The sequence below is a fragment of the Hypanus sabinus genome, chromosome X2, assembly GCF_030144855.1.
Source record: "Hypanus sabinus isolate sHypSab1 chromosome X2, sHypSab1.hap1, whole genome shotgun sequence".
Lineage (NCBI taxonomy): Eukaryota > Metazoa > Chordata > Chondrichthyes > Myliobatiformes > Dasyatidae > Hypanus > Hypanus sabinus.
In genome coordinates, this window is record NC_082739.1 from 34855656 (window position 1) to 34881894 (window position 26239).

General features: G+C 40.9%; 1 protein-coding gene across 1 annotated transcript in view; it reads left to right on the forward strand.

Moving 5' to 3' along the window:
• Positions 1 to 4160: 4160 nt before the first annotated feature.
• ilvbl (ilvB (bacterial acetolactate synthase)-like) overlaps positions 4161 to 26239 on the forward strand; it is a 76836-nt gene continuing 54757 nt past the window's right edge. The window contains exons 1-5 of the mRNA XM_059957227.1: positions 4161 to 4383; positions 5737 to 5938; positions 10627 to 10754; positions 17115 to 17253; positions 24253 to 24364. Coding sequence (XP_059813210.1) covers positions 4267 to 4383; positions 5737 to 5938; positions 10627 to 10754; positions 17115 to 17253; positions 24253 to 24364 — 698 coding nt within the window. The 5' untranslated portion in view covers positions 4161 to 4266. The remainder of the gene's footprint in view (positions 4384 to 5736; positions 5939 to 10626; positions 10755 to 17114; positions 17254 to 24252; positions 24365 to 26239) is intronic.

Below are 26239 nucleotides of genomic sequence, written 5' to 3' on the forward strand. Positions count from 1 at the left end.
TGGCTTTTCAGTTTCGCTCGCTCTCTCTTTCTCTCCTTCTGCTACTTCTGAAGGTCGCTCTCTCTCCATCTGTATAAAAGCCTGAAGCAAACCATTTCAGTCTGTGGCTGACATCATACTCCTGCCTCACTTAGGCACTCCCTTAAAGTGACAGTCCACAGCAAACAAAACCTATGGGTTTGTAACAAAATGCAACAAAGTAGGAAACATACAAAGACCACGTAGAGTAGACAAGAATAAATGGACTGTTCGGGGAAGAGAAAAAGATAAAAATTTACTTTGCAGTTTCACAAAGAGCACTTACCTGCATGCTGTTGATGAAAAATCTGATAATGATGAGAGTGACACAGGACTGCATAGCCTTGAGATTGATAATGTGAAAACTAACAAGAGACAAACAAAATGGTTTACCCCAGAAGTGAATTAATTAAAATGGAATTAGACACTGGTTTGGCTGTTTCAGACATTCCACAAAATGAGTTTCATCAGCTTTTCAGAGATACTAAACTGAAGCCTGCTGATATCCAAATAAGAACTTATATTGGAAAAAACATAACTTCTGTTGTATTTCACTGTTGCATCCATAACAGTGAAATACAACCAGTAAGTCACATTGAGCTCGTATGTGGTAAAAACAGGAAGGCTTGCACTGTGGGGATATGATTGGCTGAGACAACTACAACTTGAATGGACATCCATCCCCTATTTGCATGCCACATCTCCTGCAATGAAACCATCTGAAATCAAATTAAGAAAGGTACTGGATGATGCCACAGCAGTGTTCAAGGATGACATTGGAAAACTCAAACATACTCAAGGATAAAATAGCGTTAAATGAAAATGCCACACCAAGTTTTACAAAGCCAGTGAGCTAGATAGCATTGACGCAGAAGGAATTCTTTCCAAACTTGAGTGGAACTCATGGGCAACACCAGTGGTCCTAGTAGCCAAGAAGAATGGGTTTGTCAGGATCTGTGGTGATTTTAAGGGCACCATCAGCCCAGGAGTAAAAGTAGATCAATACCCTCTGTCCAGGATAGAGGATATCTTTGCAAATCCTTGTGGAGGAAAATACTTCAGCAAAGTGGAATTAGCTGAGGCCTGCTTGGAGATGGACGAAGAGTCCAAAGTGTTTCTTCATCATAAACACTCACAAAGGGTTTAATTGCTATAATTGGCTTATTTTTTGTAGCATCTGCACCCACACTCTTGCAGAAAGCTATGGAGTAGATGCTGCAAAGCTGTCCAGGTACTCAGTGTCACTTGGATGACATCATTGTTACCCGTAAGGAGGGCAAGGAACACCTCCAAAATCTCAAGATTCTGGGCTCAGAGCATGATACAAGAAGTGAGAATTCTTTAAACCAAGCATCACTTACTGTGGTCACACCACTGATGCACAAGTTTTACTTAAGTGTGATGAGAAAATTCAAGTAGTGGTGGACGCCCCAAAGCCAACGGACATGTCACAGTTGCAGTCATTTTTAGGATCTGTCAATTATTATAACAAGTTCCTGCCAAATGTGGCTAATGTGCTCCAGCCCTTGAACTCATGACTACAGATTGAGATGAATTGGCAATGAAAAAGCAATGCAAAGTGACTTTCAAAAATGGTGACGTCAGACACCGTACTAACACATTATGATTCACATTATCCAGTGAAGCTTGCATATGATGCCTTGCCTTCTGGTATAAGTGCAGTCATGTTACATGTTATGCGTGATAGAAGTGAATGCCCCATAGCCTTTTGCATCATATTCCCTGACTGCTGCAGAGAAAAAATAAGCACAGATTGACAGAGATGCCTTGAGCCTGGCTTGGGGTGTAAAATGTTTCAACCAGTACTTGTATGGGAGAGAGTTTACCCTTGTAACTGACCATCAACCACAAGTGTCCATTTTCAATCCACAGAAGGGTGTTCCACTAGCAGCAGCAGCCCAAATGCAGAGATGGGCTCTGTTTCTTGGAAGACACGATTAGAAGACTGAATTTAAGAAGAAAACTGATCATGGAAATGGTGATGGGTTGTCCCATTTACCCTTGGAAAAGGAAGTACCAGAAAAATTTATAAGGGATCATTCCACTTGATGTATTCTCCCTAATGCAAATTGAAAGTCTCTCAATTATAGCAGAGATGATCCAAAGGAAAACTAGAAAAGACCTCACAGTGTCTCAGGTCTACACGGCCACCCAAAGTGGTTGGATGGCACAACAAAAACTCCAAATTCCTCATTTTTACCAGTACCGGGATGAACTTGCCCTTGTCAGAGGTTGCCTTATGTGGGGATTGAGAGTTATTGTATCATCCAAGCCTTGAGCTAAAGTGTTGGAGGAGCTACATGCCACTCATCTAGGCGTGGTCAAAATGAAAGCATTGGCTTGAAGCTTTGTTCGGTGGTCTGGGATAGATCAGCAGATCAAGTAGCTTGCCATGCATTGTTCAGGATGCCAACACATCCAGAAGATGTCAGGACCAGTGCCTCTCCATCCCAGGGAATGGCCTGCATTGCCCGGGCAGAGGATTCATGTGGATTTTGCTGGACCATTCACAGGCACAAACTTTTTGGTAGTAGCCGGTGCGGTGACAAAGTGGTCAGAAGTGTCTCCAATAGCCTCCTGTACAGTCTTGCACACTGTTGATATGTTCTAGAATACCTAGACAGTGACAATGGACCACAATTTGCGGGGCGACAATTTCAGTCATTCCTGAAAATGAATGGATAAGACATATTACACCTGCACCATACCACCCAGCTACAACGGCTTGGCAGAAAGGTTTGTCCAGAGTTTAAAGTACACACTGCGAGCAATGTCAGCAGAACACACTGCATTAGCACTAAACCAGAAGCTTGCCAGTTTCCTCCTTGCCTATCACAATGCAGCACACATTCACAACCAGCAACTCTCCAGATATGCTGTTCCTGGGTTGTCCTTTGTGTTCACACTTGGATCTCCACAAACCCAATCTCGGACAAACAGCTGAGACTAATTGAAGTCTCCTCAAACAAGAGGGTTTGATATTTCACTTCTGGATAAGCAGCTCTGGAGAGGGACTACAAAGGTGATCAAAATTGGGTACTCGGAAAGATTAACGACAGAACTGGACCACTCTTCTAAACCGTGGATATTCCTTCTGACTTCATTTGGAGTCTACACATCAACTAGTTGAGGAGAGCAAAGTCAATTGTCAGAGAAGAAAGTTGGCTACCGCCTCCTGCAGACCCTGAGTTACCTCCTCCAATCAATGCCGAGGGGGCCACAGAACCTGAGATTGTTTCCACAGCCACAAGTCTCACCTGTCAAGCAGAAGAATCCCCCTTGTCGGGAAAGATGATATCCCACAAAAGCAAGAAATCCTCCACAGTGATTAAATCTTTAGGTCTGAATGGGATTTTAAATTTACTATGCCGTGCATGTCTGTATATAGTAGTTGTAATATATAATATACTGTGTATATAGTTGAGATTCAGTGTCTGTTGAGTTGTAACTTATAGCTTAGCAGGGAGGAGTGTTGTGTATTTAATATTTCACTAATAGTTTTTATGTACAATAAATGGTTCTATAAGTGGTTTCCCGTGTCTTCTTTTGAATTAGTTTAATGTTTTGAAGTTACAAAACCTAACAGTAACTCTGATTCAACAAACTCGCCATGGCCGCAACGCTGTTGGAAGGATTTCCCTTAGTTTGTAGGCTTGTGATTTCGACAATACCGATCTTTCTGACACGATTCGAAGCTGTTGCGCTCCACCTTCGCCTCAACGAGCCGCAGTTATGCGGGGAGTTGACAACACCCAGACATGGACTCAGACTAAAATATCAACAGTCGCTGAAACTTTAACAAATACCCTCCACGAAATTGCACAGAAACTATAAAATCTAAAATTACCGCTCTAACCTAAACCTCGCCTGTGAAGCGACAGACCAACCTGTACTAACCACAGAAGGCTTACTGCGCCGCCTCTCACAGCAGACAGATAGCCAACGGAAAGTGACTGCACAGCAGGTGATTTGTCACACCCAATCAGTAAGCCCAGCAGCTCAGAAGCCGAACTGCCTCTCCACCGCCCGCTTGAAGCCCGCCTTCCCTTACCACTGATGGGACAAAGCCGTCGGCAGTGCCCTTCTTATCTAGATCGTGATAGGTTATTGATGTCGTCGGTCGTCCTGGAAGGGTAGCGTCACTCGAACGAGAGGGCGACGCGGGCGGAAGTGAGAGAACTGGGAACTTTGGAGCTTATTTTAACCCCCAACTCTCTGTCATCGATCATGGAGGTTAATGGCGCCGCGGGATGTGCGCTATGCTGGAGCTTGGCGGTCGCCGTCATTAGTTTAGCACTGTTCGCGGCTTGGAAACTGGGACTGATGCATCTGCTCTGGTACCGGGTAAGAGGAACAGTACGGCCCGGGGCCTCACTGGCAACAGACCAGACTCCGACAATCGAGATCGGAGGGCTCCTGTCAAGTTCCAAGTTTTATGTCATCTGACTGCTTGTATAAAACGAAACGGAACCACATTCCTCCAGACCACGGCGCACCCACAAAACATATGTAGCACCTTAAACAATATATTCCCACAAATAAGTTAATAAAATATATTTCAAAGTGCAGCGCAGGTAGCCAGTAAAAAGCTCGCAGTCCTAATTACGGGACCTCGGTAGTGGCAGAGTATACATTAGTCTCACAGCCTGAGGGACGAAGCGGTTACCCAGTCTGACAGTCCAAGTACTGATGTTCCTGTACCCTGATGGTAGTGGGTCAAGGAGATTGTGTGATGGGTGGTAGGGATCCTCAACAGTGTTACGGGCCCTTCGTCTACAGAGCTCCAGGTAAATCCCGATAGAGGGAGGGAGACCCGGTGATCCTCTCGGCGGATTTTACTATCCTGTCTACAGCTTCCGTGCCTCACAACGATGCAGGACACTTTTGATGTTGTTGCTCCTGTAGAAAGTTGTTAGAATGGGAGTGGGGAGCCTTGCACCCTCAATCTAAGCAGAAAGTGTAGATGCTGCTGAGCTTTCTTGACTAATGAGGTGTTGTGGGTCCAAGTTAGATTGTCCATTATGCGCACACTAAGGAACTTCGTGCTCGCTCTTCACTCTCTCCACGGCAGAACCATTGATTTGCAATGGAGAGTGGTCCACTGCGCCTTCCTGAGGTCCACAGTAATCTCTTTTGTTCATGTTGAGACTCTGGTGGAGACCTCAGGTGGAGGCTGCTGTCTCAGGACGGTGGGCCCTGGTGGAGACCCAGTCCAGAGTGAACTGTGTTTGTGCTGCAGGTCATGCCCTTGTCTTGCTCAGATGTTGCTGGGTCCTGCCTAAGAGTTAAAGGAATCTGATGGGAATGCCTTTGGAGTTGTGGGAAGAGTACTGGGTACTGTGCCCTTGATCAATGATAAAAGATGACACACTAGCTTCTCCTTCTGGGGAATGTCATATGATTTATGTTTATTTTGTGTTCTGTGACTGAATTTAGGTACCCGTCATGCTGTTGTACCTGTGCCTCCTCATACCACATGACAATAGACTTGACTTGGAGAGGAGACCAGGTACTTTTCTGAGCCTTGACCTGTGATTCATCAGGCAGATGGGGAATCTGATTTTGGACTTGGTAGTTAGGGAGACCCTGTACTCTACATTTGTGCTTTATCTTAAATATTGCAAGTTAGTTTACTGCACAGTGAGATTTTTTTGATTTTTTTCTGATTTTACACATTGATTTTTTTTTTCTGGATAGGTGGAACCTAAGAGCACCAGACATGGTGGTGAGAGAGTTGCTGAGGTCTTGAAAGCTCATGGTGTGAAATACCTCTTCACATTGGTTGGTGGACATATATCACCTATTCTTGTGGCTTGTGAAAAGATCGGGATCCGTGTGGTAGACACCCGGCATGAAGCTACAGCTGTATTTGCTGCTGATTCTGTTGCTAGACTCTCAGGTACTTATTCAAGATAACTGTGAAATCACATTTAACCTTAACTTGCCTTTATGACCATTTTATAACCTTCCTTTACAAAGTCAAGATTATTTACATAAAAGCTTATTGTCCATTACACCACTGGTATTAGGGCAGCAGTGTCCAGGTGTTCATCACTGTCCGGTAACGGTTCAGGGTTTCTTTCATCGTGCTGGTAGCTTCTTCTCGGTTTTCATTACTGTCAGCCATGCAAGCTCCGGGTGGAGACTCAGGAATACCATTACACAGAGATGAAGAAGGATTCTTCATTGCTGGTTCCATAACAGTTTTGTTTGACCAGTCAGGGTTAACGGCCGTGAGCTGAACTGATACTTTTCAAAGTGCAGCACAGGTAAACAGTAGAAAGCTCACTGTCCTAATTACACAACCTCAGTGGTGGCAGAGTATTCATTAGGTTCAGAAGAGAAGAGAGGTGAAAAGAACTGCAGTATTGATAGGATATTCCCCAGTCAGAGGAACAGAGGTGAGGTTCTGTGGGTGCGATAGAGACATCCGGACAGTATGTCGCCTCCCTGGTGCCAGGGTCAGGGATGTTTTGGATCGAGTCCATGGCATTCTCAAGGGCAAAGGTGAGCAGCCAGAAGTTTGGTACATATTGGCACCAATGACATAGGTAGACAAGGCAAGGAAGTTCTGATGAGAGATTCTAGGGAGCCAGGTAGAAAGCTGAGAAACAGGACCTCCAGGGTAGTAATCTCAGTTGTTCAGGAGAGTTTAAACTAATTTGACAGGGAAATGGGAACTGGAGTGATGGTGCTGAAGATGAGGCAGTTGGTTTGCAAACAGAGGCAATGTGTAGCGAGGAGAGGCTGTTGATGGAGCAAGATTGCAGTCAACAGGATGAGTTGCAACATAAAAGGCGGACAAATCAAAAAGGGTGCCTACAGGCCAGGAGGTGATATATTTGAATGTGCTCAGCATATGGAATAAGGTAGATGAACTTGTAGCACAGTTGCAGATTGGCATGTATGATGCTGTAGGCATCACTGAATCATGGCTGAAGGAAGATTATAGCTGGGAGCTTATACAAGGATACACTTTGTATCAAAAGGATAGGCAGGAAGGCCGAGGGGGCGGTGTTGTTCTGTTGGTAAAAAATAAAATCAAATCATTAGAAAGAGGTGACATAGGTGTTGAATCATTGTGGATAGAGCTGAGGAACTGCGAGGGTAAAAAGACTCTTGATGGGTGTTGTAAAAAGACCTCCAAGGATGTGGCCTACAAATTACAACAGGAGATAGAAAGTGCATGCCAAAAGGGCAATGTTACAATGGGCATGGGGGATTTCAATGTGCAGGTAGATTCGGAAAATTAGGTTGGTGCTGGATTCCAGCAGGAGGTATTTCTAGAGTGCCTACGAGATGGCTTTTTAGAGCAGCTCATGGTTGAACCCATGAGGGATCAGCTGTTCTGGATTGGGTGTTGTGCAATGAACCAGAATTGATTAGTAAGCTTAAGGTAAAATAACCCTTAAGGGCAAGTGATCATAATATGATTGAATTCACCCTGAAAGTTGAGAAGGAGAAGCTGAAGTCAGATGTATCAGTATTACAGTGGGGTAAAGGGAATTACAGAGGCATGAGCGAGGAGTTGGCCAGAATTGATTTTAAAAGAACACTGGCAGGGATGATGGCAGAGCAGCAATGGCTGAAATTTCTGGAAGCAATTCAGAAGGTACAGAATATATTCATCCCATAGAGGAAGAAGTATTCTAAAAGCAAGATGACTAACAAAGCCAACTTAAAAGTCAAAGAGGGGGCATGTAACAGAGCAAATATTAGTGGGAAGATAGAGGATTGGGAAGCTTTTAAAAAGCAACAGAGGGCAACTAATAAGTCTTTAAAAAGGTAAAGATAGAATTCAAAAGTAAGCTAGTAAATAATAAAGAGGATACCAAAAGTTTCTTCAGATACATGAAGTATAAAAGAGAGGCAAGAGTGGCTGGAAAAAGATGCTGGAGAGGTAGTAATCAGGGACAAAGAAATGTCAGATGAACTGTGTATGTATTTTGTATCCATCTTCACTGAAAGACACTAGCGGTATGGTGGAAATTCCAGGTGTCAAGGGTCATGAAGTGTGTGAAGTAAGGTTCTTGGGAAACTGAGAGGTCTGAAGCTAGATAAGTCACCTGGACCTGATGATGTACACCCCAGGGTTCTGAAAGAGGTGGCTAAAGAGATTGTAGAGGCATTAGTAATGATCTTTCAAGAATCACTAGGTTTTGGCATGGTTCTGGAAGACTGGAAAATTGCAAATGTCATTCCACTCTTCAAGAAGGGAGAGGGGAAGAAGAAAGGAAATTATAGGCTAGTTTGACCTCAGTGGTTGGGGAGATGTTGGATCGATTATTAAGGATGAGCTGTCAGGATACTTGGAGGCACAGGATAAAATAGGCTGTAGTCAGCATTGTTTCCACAAGGGAAAATCTTGCAAAGGAGAATCGGTTGATGTTCTGTACTTGAATTTTCAGAAGGCCTTTGACAAGGCGCCACACATGAGCAGGCTATGAGCCCACGGAGAGATTCTAGCATGGCTAAAGCAGTGTCTGATTGATAGGGGGCAAAGAGTGGGAATAAAGGGAGCCTTTTCTGGCTGACTTGCCAGTGACCAGTAGTGCTGCACAGGGGTCTGTGCTAGGACTGATTCTTTTTACGTTATATGTCAATGATTTGGGCGATGGAATTGATGGCTTTGCTGCAAAGTTTACGGATGATACAATGATAGGTGAAGGGGCATGTAGTTTTGAGGAAGCAGAGAGGCTACAGAAGGACAATGGGCAAAGAACTGGCAGATGGAGCAAGGATGTAATGTTGAGACTTTGCATAGTACTGGAGCGAGGCCTCACTTGGAGTATCGTGAGTAGTTTTGGGCCCTTTATCTTGGAAAGGATGTGCTGCAACACTGGAGAGGGTTCAAAGGAGCTTCACAAAAATGATTCCAGGATTGAATAAGTTGTCATATGAAGAGCTTTTGATGGCTCTGGGCCTGTATTCACTAGAATTCAGAAGAATGAATGGTAACCTCATTGAAACCTATTGAATGATGAAAGTCCTTGTAAAGAGGATGTTTCCTATAGTGGGAGAGTCTAAGACCAGAGGACACAGCCTCACAATAGAGTGGCATCTTTTTAGATTGAAGATGATGAGAAACTTCTTTCGCCAGAGGGTGGTGAATCTGTGGAATTCTTTGCCACAGGCAGTTGTGGAGTCCAGGTCTTTATGTATATTTAAGGCAGAGTTTGATAGATTCTTGATTGGTCAAGGCACGAAGGGATGGGCAGGAGGCAGGAGATTGAGGCTGAGAGGAAAATTGTATCAGCCATAATGAAATGACGGAGCAGACTCAATGGACCAAATGGCCTAATTCTGTTCCTATATTTTATGGTCTTATGGTCGTAACCCAGAGACAGCCAGTACTGGCATCTAGGTATTCTTGATGTTCTAATGAACCTGGAATTCATTTGCCTCCACTTGCTTGTTCAGTAACTTTAAAGGGTTTATCACTTAAAATAAGCATTAATCTCAACACCCATGCTTAAATATAATTTTTGTATGTTCTTTTTGGTTTCTGTTGAGGGAAAATGATTGCTCTGTATGTTAAAATTGAGACTTGGCATACTGTCCATTAAGTCAATCTTTCAACATGATTTCAACCCTAGTTAGTATACTTTTCCTGCTGGATCCTGGAAGAAATTTGTTTTTTGTTATTGCATATACTAAAATCTAAATGTTGTAAACAAGCAGCAGTTCAGGCAGCAATAAGATGTAAACAATTCAGGGCAAAAAAAAACCTCTATGCCACAATGCATATATTTTTTAATGTAATCGCTGGGCTTGCTGAATGCTTCCAGCATTTTCTGTTTCTGTTTGCTGCCACTAAACTTTCATTTAATGATACAATGCCACAATTATTGCTATTAATGCATTCATTTTAACTGGTGCTCTGCACCAGGGGATCTGGTCCTGAATAAAGATAGCTTATAAACTGAGCACAACATACCATGTGTTACAGGCTCAGATTTGTTTTATGAAGGCGTAATTTCTTGAAAATATTACAGGCCTCTTAGTTTCCTGTATCTTTGTTTGAAGACGACTTTGTTCCATAACCTCTGCACCTTGCATATCCAAGTATAGTTGAATATCTTGTAACTTGAAGCTATTCTTCAGTGAATAGAATGATTAGACTTGCTCAAGAGATAAAAGAGAAAAAGAGAATAAATTGGGGAAAAATATTCCTCGTAACTCCTGACTTCTTTATTTTTCCCAGTTACACAATCTAAAGACCCGTAAAATTTACTTAGTGAATTGCAATTGACAGCAGCTGTTGTGTACCTTTTAGATTAGACTCTGGCATTATCAGCTGTGTAGATCTTGTATAGTTCTCCCACTGTTCTGCTCACTCTTTGGTCTTAATAATCTCACTGCTGTCTGCAATGCATATAACAGATCTGGCAATAATGCCTCTGACTGAAAAAAATAATTGGGCAGCACACCAATCACTCCCTAGATATGCCCCATGACCTGTAAAAAGAACAAACAGAAGTGCCCATAAACATGGGAGATGAAGTTAATGTCAGTGCCTGTGGGAGTCTGCTGTTGTTTGCGCTGTTCTAAAGGTGTCCAATAAAAAAATCTGCCTTTCTGTTTCAGGTTCAATTGGTGTTGCTGCTGTAACAGCTGGTCCTGGTTTAACAAACACTGTGACTGCAATTAAAAATGCCCAGATGGCAGAAACTCCGGTGCTGCTTATTGCGGGTGCAGCTGCAACGCTTCTGCAGGTGAACTGGATGTTTAATTGTATATTTATGGCAAGCGGTGGATTTAGTGTCACCAGGATTTAGTGTTTCATGGATAGAACTTCAAACCATGGTAGTTGTTTTAAAGAAACACACACAAAATGCTGAACAGCTCCACGGTTTAGGCAGCACCTATGGAAATGAATAAACCATCAATATTTCAGGCTGAAACCCTTTGTCAGGACTGGAAAGGAAGGGAGAAGAGATCAGAATAAGAAGGTTGGGAAAGAGGAAGGAGGACAAGCTAGACAGTGATAGGTGAAGCCAGGTGGATGGGAGAAGGGGGATGAAGAAAGAAGCTGGAAGGTGATGGGTGGAAAAGGTAAGGGGCTGGAAAAGAAGGAATCTGACAGAAGAGCAGAGTGGATTAAGGGAGAAAGGGTGATATGCAGTTGAGGAGAAGGGAAGAGATAAGAGGGCCAGAGTGGGGAATTGAAGAACAGGGAAGGAGAATAGGGGAAAATTTACCGCAAGTTGGAGAAATTGATGTTCATGCCACCAGGTTGGAGGCTGTTGAGGTGGAGTATAAGCTGTTTCTCCTTGAACCTGAGAGTGGCCTCCTTGTGGCAGTAGAGGAGGCCATGCACTGACGTGCCCATGTGTTTCCGCTGGCTGTATGTATGTATTGGCACCAACGACATAGGTAGGAAAAGGGACATGTTCTGAAGAGAGAATGTAGGGAGCAAGGTAGAAAGCTGAAAAGCAGGACCTCCAAGGCAGTAATCACTGGATTGCTGCTCATGCCACGCACCACTGAAGATAAGAATAAGATGATTTGGCAGATGAGTGCGTGGTTGAGGAACTAGTGCAGGGGGTAGGGTTTTAGATTTATGGATCATTGGGATCTCTTCTGGCGAAGGTATGAACTGCACCAAAGGGATGGGTTACACCTGAATTTGAAGGGGACCAATATCCTTGTGGGCAGTTTTGCTGGGAAGGTTTAAACTAATTTGGCAGGCAGATGGGAAACTGAGTGATAGGGCAGAGGATGGGGCAGTTGATATACAAGCAGAGACAGTGTGTCATGAAACTGTGAGGAAGGACAGGCAGATGATAGGGCAAAATTGCAGTCAGTGGGATGAGTTGCAGTGTAACAGAGGGACAAAATTGAAAAGGGTGACGAATACAGGACTGAAGGTGTATTTGAATGCACGTGGTATATAAAATAAGGTAGATAAACTTGTACAGTTACAGATTGGCAAGTGTGATTTGGGCATCACTGAATAGTGGCTGAAAGAAGATCGTAGCTGGGAGCTTAACGTCCAAGGATACACATTGTATCAAAAGGACAGGTGGGTACGCAGAGGAGGTGGCCTGGCTGTATTGGTAAAAAATTAATTCAGATCCCTAGAAAGAGGTCACATAAGATTGGAAGATGTAAAATTGTTGTGGGTGGAGTTGAGGGTCTGCAAAAGACCCTGATGGGAGTTATATACAGGCCTCTGAACATAACCAGGATTGGGCTATGCATTACAATGGAATGTCAAAAGGGCAATGCTACAATAGTCATGGGATTTCAATATGCAAGTAGATTGGGAAAATCAGGTTGCTGATTCTCCCAAGAGAGGGAATTTGCAGAATGCTCATGAGATGGCTTTTTAGAGCAGCTCGTGGTTGAGCCCACTAGGGAATTGGCTATTCTGGATTTGGTGTTGTGTAATAAACCAGATTTGATTAGGGAGCTAAATGTAAAGGAACCCTTAGGATGCCGTGATCATAATATGATAGAAGTCGTCACCTGCCAGTTTGAGAGGGAAAAGCTCAAGTCAAATCTATCAGCATTACAGTGTAGTAAAGGGAATTACAGAGGCACAAGAAATGAACTGGCCAAAGTTGTTTGGAAGGGGACACTAGCAGGGATGATAGCAGAACTGCAATGGCTGGAGTTTCTAGGAACAATTCAAAAGATGCAGGGTAGATACATTCCAAAGAACAAGTAGTCTAAAGGCAAGATGAAATAGCCATGGTTGACCAGGGAAGTCAAAGCCAATATAATATTATAAGAGAGGGCATATAGTAGGGCAAACATTGGTGGGAAGTTAGAGGATTGGGAAGCTTTTAAAAACCAACAGACTAAAACTAAAAAGCCATAATGAGAAAAAAGTTTAAATATAAAGTTTAAAGGTAAGCTAGCCAGTAATACCAAAGAGGATACCAAAAGTGTTTTGCAGATATAGAGAGGCGGGAGTAGACATTGGACCACTGAAAAATGATGCTGGAGAGATAGTATTGGGGGACAAGGAAATGACAGACGACCTGAATAAGTATTTTGCATCAGTCTTCACTGTGTAAAACACTGGCAGTATGCTGGAAGTTGGAGAGTGTCAGGGGAGAGTGACCTTGGGGAAGCTGAAGGGATTAAAGGCATATAATTCACCTGGACTACATCCCAGGGTTCTGAAAGAGGTGGCTGAAGAGATTGTGGAGGCATTAGAAATGATCTAGATTCCTGCATGGTTCCAGAGGACTGGAAAACTGCAAATGTCACTTCACTCTTTAAGGTGGGAGGGTGGCAGAAGGAAGGAAGTGTCAGGAAGCATATAGACATGCACTTTGGTAGAAGTAATAAAAGCATAGACTATTTTCTAACTGGGGCAAAAATTCAAAAATCCGAGGTGCAAAGGAACTTTAAGTGCTTGTGCAGGATTCCCTAATGGTTCATTTGCAGATTGGGTCAGTGGTGAGGAAGGTAAGCATGATGTTAGCAGTCATTTCAAGGGGACTAGTATAAAAAACAAGGATGTAATGCTGAGGATTTATAAGGCACTGGTGAGGCCTCTCTTGGAGTATTGTGAGCAGTTTTGGGCCCCTTATCTAAGAAAGGATGTGCTGACATCAGAGAAGGTTCAAAGGAGGTTCACAAAAATGATTCTGGGAGTGAAAGGCTTTTCAAATGAAGAGTGTTTAGTGGCTCTGGGCCTGTACTTGCTGGAATTTAGAAGAATGAAGGGTAATCTCATTGAAGCCTATTGAATGTTGAAAGGCCTTGATAGAGTGGGTATGGAGAGGATGCTTCCTATAGTAGGGGAGTCTAGGACCAGAGAGCAAAACCTCAGAATACAGTTACAGCCATTTAAAACAGAGATGAGAAGGAATTTCTTTAGCCGCTTGGTGGTGAATCTGTGGAATTCGTCGCCATAGGTGGTTGCGGAGGCCAGATCATTGGGTGCATTTAAGGCAGAGGTTTGTAGATTCTTGATAAGTCAGGGTGTTAAATGTTATGGGAGAAGGCAGGCAAATGGGGTTGAGAGGGAAATGGATCAGCTATGATCAAATGGCAGAGCAGACAATGGGCCAAATGGCCTAACTCTGCTCCTATGTCTTATTGTCTTATAGTCTTATGTCGGAATGGGGATTGGAATTAAAATTGTTGGCCACTGGGAAATTCTGCTTTTTGCAGATAGAGCTCAAGCGCTGGACAATGTAGAACCCAATCTAGTTTTTTTTTCAATAATTATTCCAATAATATTTGTTTCAATAATCGTTATATAGATCACTGTCCCAAGTATTTTATGTCTGGCTGGCATTAATTATGAGCTGTTTTAAGTGGTGTCTGCAATATGAATAATCTGTTTTAAATTTTAGAAGGGATATTATAAATAATGTCATTTAGGAAAACTGGATTTCTTTACGTTTCATGATGGTACTCTTGATTTATATCACTTTATTTGTCTTTAAAACCAATGAAAGTTGAAGCTGCAGTTGACAAGTGTATGCAATCATAATACATACTCTACTTTTCAGACAAGATCTTTAGAATTTTGGTCAGTTTTGTATAAAAGGTACTAAGGCTTCAGTTTCACTGGTAAACTGCATACAGTTTATATTATATAGAGCAGTTATGTTTGGAATAATACCAATGATCAAGCCATCTTCTGTGACTTTTATTAATTGCCAGGAAAGTGGGTGGCAAGATTAATATGATTGTATGTAACAACTGCAGTCACAGTTCACACAGTGTTTTTAATGCAGTGAACTGTTCAAAGGTATTTCAGAGTACTGTCAAGCAAAGTCTGTTTCTATTCTACGTTAGCATTAAGAAAAGTGACAACAGCACATGCTGTGCTTCACGCCCTTCTTTGGAATTTGACAGTGAATCAATAATTTCTTCAATAAAAACCATATATAACCTGCAGACAAATCATCGCAAACTCCGTATTATCAACACTGTCCGCATCAGAGACCGGAAAAGGAAGTGTGATTTGATCATGAAATTTACTTAACATGCCAGTGAGGTAGAGGGTGACACTCTTTTGTGTGCAGTTTAAATTCCTTTGTGTGCTAGTAGCAAAAGGTGTGTGTATGTGCACACATTAGAGGGAACATTAGTAAACAGTCAGAATCACCTGTACCCTTTAATGGCAAAAACAATTACATATTCCAGATCTGAAGCTTTCCAACTTGGTAGAAACATGAAACACCAAGGGACATTCTTTTAAGGTTGGGAAGGGGAGTTTAAAGGTGATGTGAAGGGCAAGTTGTTTGTGCTTATATCTGGAATGAGTTATCAGGGTTAGTGGAAGCAGACACTTTGGTGGAGTTTAAGAAGCTTTGAGACAAATACATGAATATAACAGCAATGATACACAGAAAGAGGGCAATTAGTATAAATCAGCATCAAGAGTGGCACAACATTATGGGCCAACTGTCCTGTCCAGTGCTGTATTGTTCCATGTTATATATAGAGATATTTGTTCAGAGAAATTAATATACTCAAAGGACAAAGGAGGAAAGAAGTGAAGAAATTTGCGAAATGAATTCCACAATTTTGCATCTACATAGCAGAAGGTATAGCAATTAAAATTAGGGAGAAAAAAAATTGTGAGTGCCCAGCTTTGATGAAGTGCAGATATCTTGGTGAAGATTGCAGAAAAAGTATGGTGAGTCTGAACATGGGTGTGAATTTTAAATTGAAGACAATGTCATTTGAGATAAAGATCATGGAAGTGATGTGTGAAGTGAATCTTGTGTGAGTTACCTGTATGGATTTGAAAATTTGGGTTTATTACAAAGAGTGGAAGGTTTCCCAAGTTTCACCTTCACTACAATGTTGCAGCATTACAGAAAGTTACATATGTTGTTTCGATGCTCTGGAGTGTAACTTGTACGAGAACTTTTGCTTCTGTGAAAATTGGTTCTAGCAGATGTTCTGCAAGAATATGCTCTTGATATAAATAATTAATGATATGGCTTCAGTGGCGCTAGATATTAGCTGAGCAGCTTAAATGGGTTGTTCTTATTGAATAACTTGTTTTCCTGAACCATCTTTAACAAAGAAAAGTCTAATCAAAATGGGGTAAACGTAATGGGTTAAAATTTGGAATGAACTTTAGAAAAATTCTTGGAGAGGAAGAAGGAAATTTGGACAATTTGGGAAAAAAATTGCTAAAGCTTGAAGCCTAGACACATGAAAAAAATTGTTAATGCTTGAAGCCTAGACACGAGAAAACAGTATTTAGTAATTTTGAAGAAGCTGATATTAATACACAATAGAATGAGTGGCTTTTAGTAGATGCTTAGGAAATTAGAGATGGTAAGGATGAGGTTACAGAAATATAAGCACAAGAGAAATTTCAGGCTTGCCCTAGGATTCAATATAGATCACAGCCCTATGCCAATAGCCAGGGTGGATAGAATAAATGTCCCTCTTTTAGTTTTAAAGAGCTGAGGGTTAAGAGGTTATCAAGAGATCATTGGTGTAATTGCCTGAAGCTCCAGAAGTCCTGAATGAAGATTTCATCAAAGCGAAGTGGAAGTGCTTGACATTATGGAAGCAAAATGAATGGAGTCAGAAACTTGAGGTCAGGACATGTTGCTATAAACAACTTGGTTTGCTCTGAGATTGTAGTCAGGGATACGGATGCAGCTACTATGGGATTTTTAAAGCACTGGCCTGAGCAAATCATTTCAGTCTACCCAATTAAATAGAGGAATCTTTAGCTCAGTGAAGCCTGGCCATCAATCTGACAGTGCACAGGCACTGGAGGGATATAAAGAAGTAGGGTGCAGATTTTAGTGCACATTATTGCTGTTTCAGTGTATTAGTGAAGTTAATCCCATGTCAATTAATGAAGTCATCAAGAAAAAAATTATTCATAGATGGAGTCCCATGTTAGCTTCATGAGAAGAGAAATCATTGCTGACATATTTGAATATAGTTAATGTAATCTAAAGAGAAATTCCCCCACAAAATTGCGTGATTATTGGTGATACAGTAAATGGTATGATCAACTGTGTCAAACTGTAGACTGTTTAAAGATGGTCATGTTTCATGGTCACAATTAGCAAATCTCAGATAAGCACTTAGTTAAGACATTGTTGGTATTTCTATTTGCTTTCTAGGGCCGAGGTGCACTGCAGGATATTGACCAGATGTCACTTCTCAAGCCACTCTGTAAATTCTGTAGTACAGTTCGTACAGTCCGGGACATTGTTCCAGTTCTCCGGAAGGCTATTGCAGTGGCTCAGTCTGGAACTCCGGGTATGAAATCGAACTAATTCATTGGCTATTAAAAACTACTTTCTCAATCACAAATGCCAAAACAGCAAAAGTAAATTTCTTTTAAAAATCACGATCTGAGGGAGAGGAGAGATAGTTGATGTTTGGATCGATACAATTCTATTTTGTTTTCTTTTTTGGGGCACAATAATTACAGTCTATTTTTCCCATTTCCGCTTCATCCAGGCAATAAAAAATAAAAGCAGGAATTAAGGCAAGGTTACGATACGATAGGGCCTTTTAAGAGTCTCCTGGATAGGTACATGGAGTTTAGAAAAATAGAGGGCTATGGGTAACCCTAGGTAATTTCTAAAGTAAGTACATGTTCAGCACAGCATTGTGGGCTGAAGGGCCTGTATTGTGCTGTAGGTTTTCTATGTTTCTATGTTAAGCTCTTTCTATTTCAAATCTACTGTAGAATATCCTGTTGTCTTAGCCCTGGAAGGGTGCAGGCTATGGGACAGGCAAGTAGGTGGGTATGCAGATGTTAGAAGTTCAATATTTAACAATTTAACTGTGAAAACCCATTGTTCATATAAATGATCATAAGTGTTGGAAAGATTCCTATGGGGAAAAATGGCTATTGTTGGTTTTAGGATAAGGTCGTATTTATGAAGTGTAGTGGTTAGCATAACGCTTTATAGTACAGGCAGCCTGGGTTCAATACCCACTGCTGCCTGTAAGGAGTTTGTATATCCTCTCTGTGACCGTGTGGGCTTCCTCTGGGTGCTCCAGTTTCCTCCCACAGTCTAAAGTCATACTGGTTAGTAGGTTAATTGGTCATTGTAAATTGTCCCATGGTTAGGTTAGGATTAAATCGGAGAATTACTGGGCAGTGTGGCTCAAAGGGTCTGAAGGGCCTATTCCATGCTGTATCTCAATAAAAATAAATAAATTCATTAAGAATGTTATTCACTTTGGAAGTCAATGAGAGAAAGGTTACTTGGTAAATTGATTTATCATTATCAAATGTACAAGGCTACAGAGAAAAGTTTGCATACTAATCATGCAGATCATTTGATTGCAAAAGTGCATTGAGATAGTACAGGGTAAAATAATAACAAAGTACAGAAATAAAATGTTACAGTTTCAGAGAAAGTGCAGTGCAAGATCTCTGTATCTGAGGTTATCAGTGTAGAAAATGTCTTCCCGGTTGACCCTATGAAAATCATCTGCAAAAGAACCGATCCGTATTCCGTACCTCCTTATGTAGTTGGACCCTCGATTTCCTCACTTGCGGACTCCAGTTTCTACTGCTTTTCTCACTTTATGCTTGTGACTGAGGCTCAGCACAGCACCAACGCCATATTTAAGTTTACTGTTGACACCAGTATCATTGGCCGAATCAAAAGTGGTGACGAATGAGCAACAACCTCTCACTCAATGTCAGCAAGACCAAAGAGCTGATTATTGACTTCAGGAGGAGGAAACCAGAAGTCCATGAGCCAGTCCTCATCAGGGATTAAAGTTGGAGAGGGTCAGCAACTTTAAGTTCCTTAGTGATATCATTTCAGAGGATCTGTGCTGGACCCAACACATATGTGCAATCATGAAAAAACATGGCAGGTTCCCTACTTCCTTAGAAGTTTGCGAAGATTTGGCATGACATCTAAAACTTTGATAATCTTCTATAGATGTGTGGTGAAGTGTATATTGACTGGCTGCATCATGACCTGGTATGGAAACCCCAATGTCCTTGAATGGAAAATCATACAAAAAGTTGTGGAGACAGCCTAGTCCATCACGAGTAAAGCCCTCCCCACCATTGAGCACATCTGCATGGGGTGTTGTCACAGTAAAGCAGCATCCATCATCAAGGACCTCTACCACCCAGGACATGCTCGCTTTTTCCTGCTGTTATCAGGAAGAAGGTACAGGAATCTGACCAACACCATCAGGTTCAGAAACTGTTATTATCCCTCAACCATCAGGCTCTTGAACCAAAGGGGATAACTTCACTCAGCTTCACTCGCCCCATCACTGAACTGTTCCGACAACCTATGGACTCACTTTCAAGAGCTGGTCATCTCAGGTTCTCGATATTTAATGCTTATTTATTTGTTATTGTCATTATTTTTTCTTTTGTATTTGCAATTTGTTGTCTTTTGTTCATTGGTTGCCCATCCTGTTGGGTGTGGTCTTTCATTGATTCTATTATATTTCTTGGATTTACTGTGTATGCCTGCAAGAAAATGAATCCCAGTTGTATATGGTGACATATATGCACTTTGATGATAGATTTACTTTGAACTTTTTCTGCACTAACCCTTAATTACCTTAAGATCCAACAGACATATACTCAGCACCTAAGTTTATGGAGTCTACTTGGGTAGAGAATTCCAAAAATTTGTTATTCTCTAGTTAAGAAATTTCTTTTCATCTCTGTTCTGAATGACCATCCCCTTATTTTAAGTCTGTTAACCTGGGTACTAGGTACTCCATTGAAAGGAAACGTTATCCCAGTATCTATTGTGTCAAGCCCCATGACATAGAAGAGTACAGCACAGGAAAAGGCCATTCAACTCACATTGTTGTGCCAAACCAGCTAATAAGCAAATCAAAAACACCCAAGCACTAATCCTTCCTACCTACATCAAGTCCATATCCCTCCATCTTCCTTACATCCATGTGCCTATCCAAACGTCTCTTAAAAGCCTCCAATGTATTTGCCTCTACCACCATACCGGGCAGTGCATTCCAGCCATCCACCTCTCGCTGATTAAAAAAAAACTAACCCATCATATCCCCTTTGAACCTACCCCCTACTCCCTGCCTACTCTATCTATGCCTCTCATAATCTTATAAACCTCTATCAGGTATGCCCTCAGTCTCCAACGTTGTAGAGCAGCCTTTCTCAACTTTTTTTGCCCTGAAGGAACCCTTGAAATAATTTTCAGGTCCTGGGGAACACCTGTCTAAAAATGATTATATCTGCAGCTCACGGTATGTTACTGTGATTAGTAATTTATAGATATAATAATCCAAAAATAATTGTCAGTGCTCTTTAGAGTAGAGAGTTTTTAGAGTAGGAATTTTTAGCCAATCTTTCTTGGAGAAAAAAATAGTTAAGCTTAGCTTACCTTTCTTAAAATTGATCTCTTTCTTCCCCATTCATGAATTTTAAAAACTCATAAGGCAAACATAATAAAGTTGTTTTAAATAACTGGCTTAAGCCAAAATGGGATTTAATTTTTCTAAAGGTAGGCTTGGTAGATTAAATTTACATAAAGGTTGTAAATTGATTTAATTAATACTGTTTGCAATATGAAAATTTATTGACAATGTTAAATAGTAAGGTTACTAAAAACCATAAGCCAAAGCAATATGAATAAAAATGTAGCCTAAGGCACAATCTTATACAAGACTTTGACAAAACATTTTCTTACTAAGTTACATGATCAGGCTCAAATATAGGCCTAGCACTGCAGCAAAATGTTCATTACTTTCCTATGAATAGCAGGATACTCTTCTTTCATAGAAATCCAGAACTTGTCCAGGGGCAGGTCAGTAAATCTCATCTTGAGTGCACGATCAGACTACAGTTCACAAAGCTCTTCCTCTTTTCTCAAAGTCAAGTTCTCAGACTGAGCAGAAGATTCAGAGGAAGGGTCCCTCACCCAGTCATATACTTGTGTTGAAAGGGAGGAAAATTACTGTTCAAATTTGTTCTGCAGTTTTTCCAGATGGTTTTCTATAAGACTTGAGACTTTCTGATATCCTTCCTCACTTTCAAGCCCAAGCAGCAATGAACATCCCTCCCCCCACTTCTTATCCCCCCCTTGACCATCCCATGTTACTTCACTCCTGATGAAGGGTTTCGGCCTAAAACATTGTCACTACCTCCTCCCATAGATGCTGTCTGGCCTGCTGAGTTCTGCCAGCATTTTGTGTTTTTATTGAAACATATCAAGTTTTCTTTTTGCAACGTAATCTTTCCAAAGATTCAGTTTCCTTTTAAATTCAACAATCTTGTCACTTGAAGTCAAAGCATTTTCTCTGGGGCCTTGCAGAGGCTTGTTCAACTGGTTCATATGATGAAAAATGTTTTAAGTAGATTAGTTTCTGCAGCTATTCTTCATCTTCAAAGCACTCAGCGAAATCTGGCCTACTATTTTCTTGAAAGTATTCCTGCAATTCATCTTTCAGCTCAAACGCCCTGTTGAGAACTCTTCCACTCTTCCTCTACTAAGCCACCGGATTTCTGTATGTAGCAGGAGATTGGTGTGCTCTTTGTCCAGGTTCTCAGTTTTTTTTAAACATTCTCAAGTGAACTGGTCTTTGTTTATTAAAGTTAACCATTTTTGTAGCCTCATGCAGAACATTTTTCATTTCATCTCCAAGAGTTTTGACATCAGCACCTCTCTGTGAAGAAAGCAGTGTGTTATGACAATGTCAGGATTTTATTTTTTTTTAAACAAGAGAAACAAAACTTCTAATGGAGCCAACCATTGATGGGGCACCATCAGTAAAGATGCCAACACAGTTCCTCCAAGACAGACCTTTTGTTTCCAAATATGAAGACAAAACATTAAATATATCTTGGCCTTTGCTTGTTTTGGGCAGCTGTTTGCATCAGAAAAGGTTTTCTTGAATCTACAAATCTTACAAATGCTACAACATGACACTTGGTGAAATCTGTTGACTCATAAACTGTTGTTTTTCAGTTCATCACACAAAACCTCTTCAGCATCATGCGACATGTTATCAATACGTCAACTTATCGTACTGTTTGAGAGTGAAACCTTTTCAATTTCTCGTATTGCATCTTGTCCTAGCATTTCATCCACTATAATTTTATATGCTGGTGTTATTAGATTCTCACCAACTGTGTGACTTTTCCTTTTCTAGGTAATAAGTTCTGCTACTAAATAACTTGCTTCCTGAGGTTTTTTTTACTGACTGTGACTTTATTACTAAAAGTTTTGTTTTGAGATTCCAATAGCTTTTTAAAATAATCAGCACTTTTACATGTCATATGGCTGTGATTTGTAGTTAAGTGTCTTTTAAATTTTGCTGGAGTCATTGCTACATCTCTGAGTTGTTTGCCACAGACTAGACACAATGGAATAAGACAACTTGGACCATCAGACCATGTAAAATCCATTTATAAGTAGATTTCATTGTAAAGATGGACTTCTTTTGTGTCCCTTGTTGCACTAGTGCAGTGAAATGATTCAGAGTATTGTAATTCTTCATTGTTAACCTTATCAGAATTGTCCTTAGCCTTAAGCTGAGACAACTCCTCTTCCATCTCACACCTCTAACAGAAATCACCACATTGGACCATCAAACTTGTCTGTAAAACACAGGGGTTAATAAAATATATAAAAGAATGGCATAATAACTAAATGAGAAAACTGCAAAAAATATGAAAATTTTACAATACAATTCACTTCTAGCTTACACAATCCACCTTTGGCAACAACAGTAAAGCAGCAAGCCAGCAGCTGAGTCATGGTGTGTAAAAATTCCTTCTTTAAGATGAAAATTTCCCTCCAATTTTCTTCTATACTAGTAGAGTTTGTTTGCTCCTATAAGTCAGTCAGTGGTGCGTAAGGGTAAGTTGGGGAGGTAATTTGTGAGGGAGAGGCTGACATCACAGCCCTAGTTGGGCGAGTCCACTCAATGCTCGGAAAACACAATTCATGCTCCTTATTAGCCTATCATCCTTCCCTCTGTGTGATACAGTGCTATCAATCTACTGTCCTCCCCTCCATGCAATACAGCGTTCACCAGTTATCAACCGCCTCCCCAATCTTGATGTCAAAAACTGAGAGTGGACTCAACCAAATAAACACAGTCCGAGTGCACACTGCTGTCCTGGGCTGAGTGACCTCCAACGAGATTGCTTACTGGGCTGCTCGGTCACTGCTCACAACTGCGAGCATTAGCATCGTACATTGCACGGTTCAAAAAGCGATGTTTACTTTTTAAAAAATCAAGACCTCTTGCGGAACCCCTAATGACGTGTTCCACGGAAGCCCGGTTGAGAAACCCTGCTCTAGAGAAAACAAGCCAAGTTTATCCAGCCTCTCCTGATAACACATGCCCTCTAAACCAGACAGTGTCCTGGTAAATCCCTTCTGCACCCTATCCAAAGCCTCTACATCCTTCCTAAAGTGGAGAGACCAGAAGTGTATATGCAATACTCTAGATGTGGCCTTACCAGAGTTTTATAAAGTTGGAACATAATTGCTTGACTAATAAAAGCAAGCACTCCATGAGCCTTCTTAACTGCCTATTGACCTGAGTAGCCACTTTCAAGAAGCTATAAACTAGGATCCCAAGATCACTCTGCTCAGCAACACTGTTAAGGTCCTTGCATTTGCCCTACTGAGGTGCAACACCTCAGATTTATCTGTCATTTCTCTGTCCATATCTGCAACTGATTTATATTAAAAAAAAACTGGCAACATTTCTTTGTGAAACCAGGAAACCAGGACACCCAGCAGAAAGCCATGTGGCCACACAGAGAATTATTCACATGTGCAGTATCCATGGTCAAGATTGAAGCTGGAGCTGTAAGGCAGCACTGTCAGTTGTCTGGCTCGGATAGAAAAATGTTTAGAATGAGCTTGGGCTGAAAACAAAGCAGAACTGGTCAAGAATATACAAATGCTCTTCACGATTTTCCACTGAATTTGACATTCCAATTAGAAACAAATGTCATGTCAGTGTCTTCTCTTGAGTGAAGTTTGACACCCGCTGTTACATACTTGACACTTTCATTTAGAGCAGCATTAAGGTTGGGAGGGGAGGAGATGAATTTCAGAGATTCTTGTACTATATGGAATTAAAATATGCTACTTGAAACTTTCACAGTTCAATATGTAATGGAAGAATGCTTGCAGATGACACCCAAAATGCTCTGCTGTCCCATACTGGCAAATATTAATGTTATTTCTGTTTGTATCTGCTACCATAAAAGAATTATTTAGTAATTAAATAACTTCTTTGTGCTCTGATTTACTGTCTGCTTAGGACCTGTGTTTGTTGAGCTTCCAATTGATGTCCTCTACCCATATCATTTAGTTTGGAGAGAGTTTACACCAAAAAGTGAACCCAAAGGAATTGTGGGAAAAGCCATCAACTGGTAAGTTTTTTTTGAACTGAATACCAGCTGTGTAGAAAATTGAAGCAATTTAATTTAATTTAGGTCATTAACCATAATTGACTGTTTTAAAAGTGACTGATGATGAATTGAAATTGCAATTAGTTATCTTTTCATTATGTGGTATAATTGCAGAGATCAGACACTACTAAAATGGGAAAACTTTGTTGCAGCAATGTTGGCAGGCTTTGGTGCAAATTAACTTGCAGGTATGAAGATGGAATTAATAGATCTCTCAGAAGGAGCTGGTGTTACTTATTTCCCCCTGTTTTTGGTTTGCTCCACTGAGCTATTATGTCCACTGACAGTAATTGAAGTATGTCCACAAGTATTGCTTTCCAATTTTTATGGGCATCTTTCAGCACCTCACACGTGGTCACTTTCTCATTTTTCCCAGAAAGTGAATGTGTATGGGCATTTCAAACGTGGAGGCATCACAGCAGAGCTGGCCCAGTCTTCACTCAGATTCCATATATTTTCCAGTACAGGTAAGCTGGCTAGGGATTGGGAACTGGAATACCGGTTGTTTTTCTTTCCCCTTTCCTAGACAGGGGTGCAGAGGTTAAGAATGCCTCCTTGTGCTGAATACACAGCCTATCAATGAACTTCAGTTAAATGATGTGGCACAGGCTACTCTGTGTACAGTATGTTGATTAGTGTTGTGGGGGGAAATAGTTAAATCGTGTTATAGTTTGTGTGGGGGGAATTTTATTGCAGTGATAAGAAATGAGTGGTGGATAGAACTGGGTGCTTCTATTCCTTCCCAGCCCCTCCCAAAATGTGAGAAACCAGCATAATTGCTTAAAATTGACAGTTTTATTAAGTGTTGGTAGTTTGATCTTGATCACTAGAACCATATCTATACAATTTGTATATTAGTCTTGCAGTGTTACTGTAATCATCTCCATCTGCATGACGCTAGATTTGTTGGCCCATAGTAATTTGCGGTTATTGACAGTGTTGTGAATAGATACAAATATTATCATATATGTTATATAAAGAGCCAGAAATGGGTATCTATCATATATTGGAGCAGGTAATGTCAACAGACTGGCTAAGTGTATTTGTATTACTTTATTTCACTCCACTCCACTCCACTCAACAATGAATGATTCCACAACCTATTTTATTTTATTTGGAAATACAGCATGGTAACAGGCCCTTTCGGCCCAATGAACCCTCACCACTGAATTATACCCTTGTGACCAATTAACCTAATAACACCTACACCTTTAGAATGCGAGAGGAAACCAACGTGGTTACAGGGAGAACGTACAAACTCTTTACAGACAGCAGTGGGAATTGAACCCGAGTCGTTGCTGTTGTAAAAGCACTGTGCTAACTGCTACAGTACTGTACTGTACTGAAGAGAATGCTAGTTTCACTTTCAGGCACTCTGTATCTCACGTCCTCGTTTTTTTTTCCTTTTTTAAAATTAATCAATGTATTTATTTATTATTTTCATTCTTTTTATATTTGCACAGCTTGTCTTTTACTCATTGATTGTATGTAGTTTTTCATTGATTCTGTTTTATTTCTTTGTTCAACTGCGAATGCCCACAAGAGAATGAATCTCAGGGTAGTATATGGTGGCATATATGTACTTTGATAATAAATTTACTTTGAACTTTTGTACTTACTTTCACGTTTGTGTGCAAAAATGAAACTAAGTAATGTTGTTCCTGACTTGTGGAGGCTGAAGAACTTGGTTACGCATGCTTTGGAGTTCTTAAGAAGGAGGAGTGGTTTTTGGAATGTATAACATTTTGAGAGGGCATAAGGGCATAACTTTTGATATGTTTCCAGAAGTGGAAGTGTCTTGAACAAGGTTACATAGTTACAAGATAAGAGGGTGAT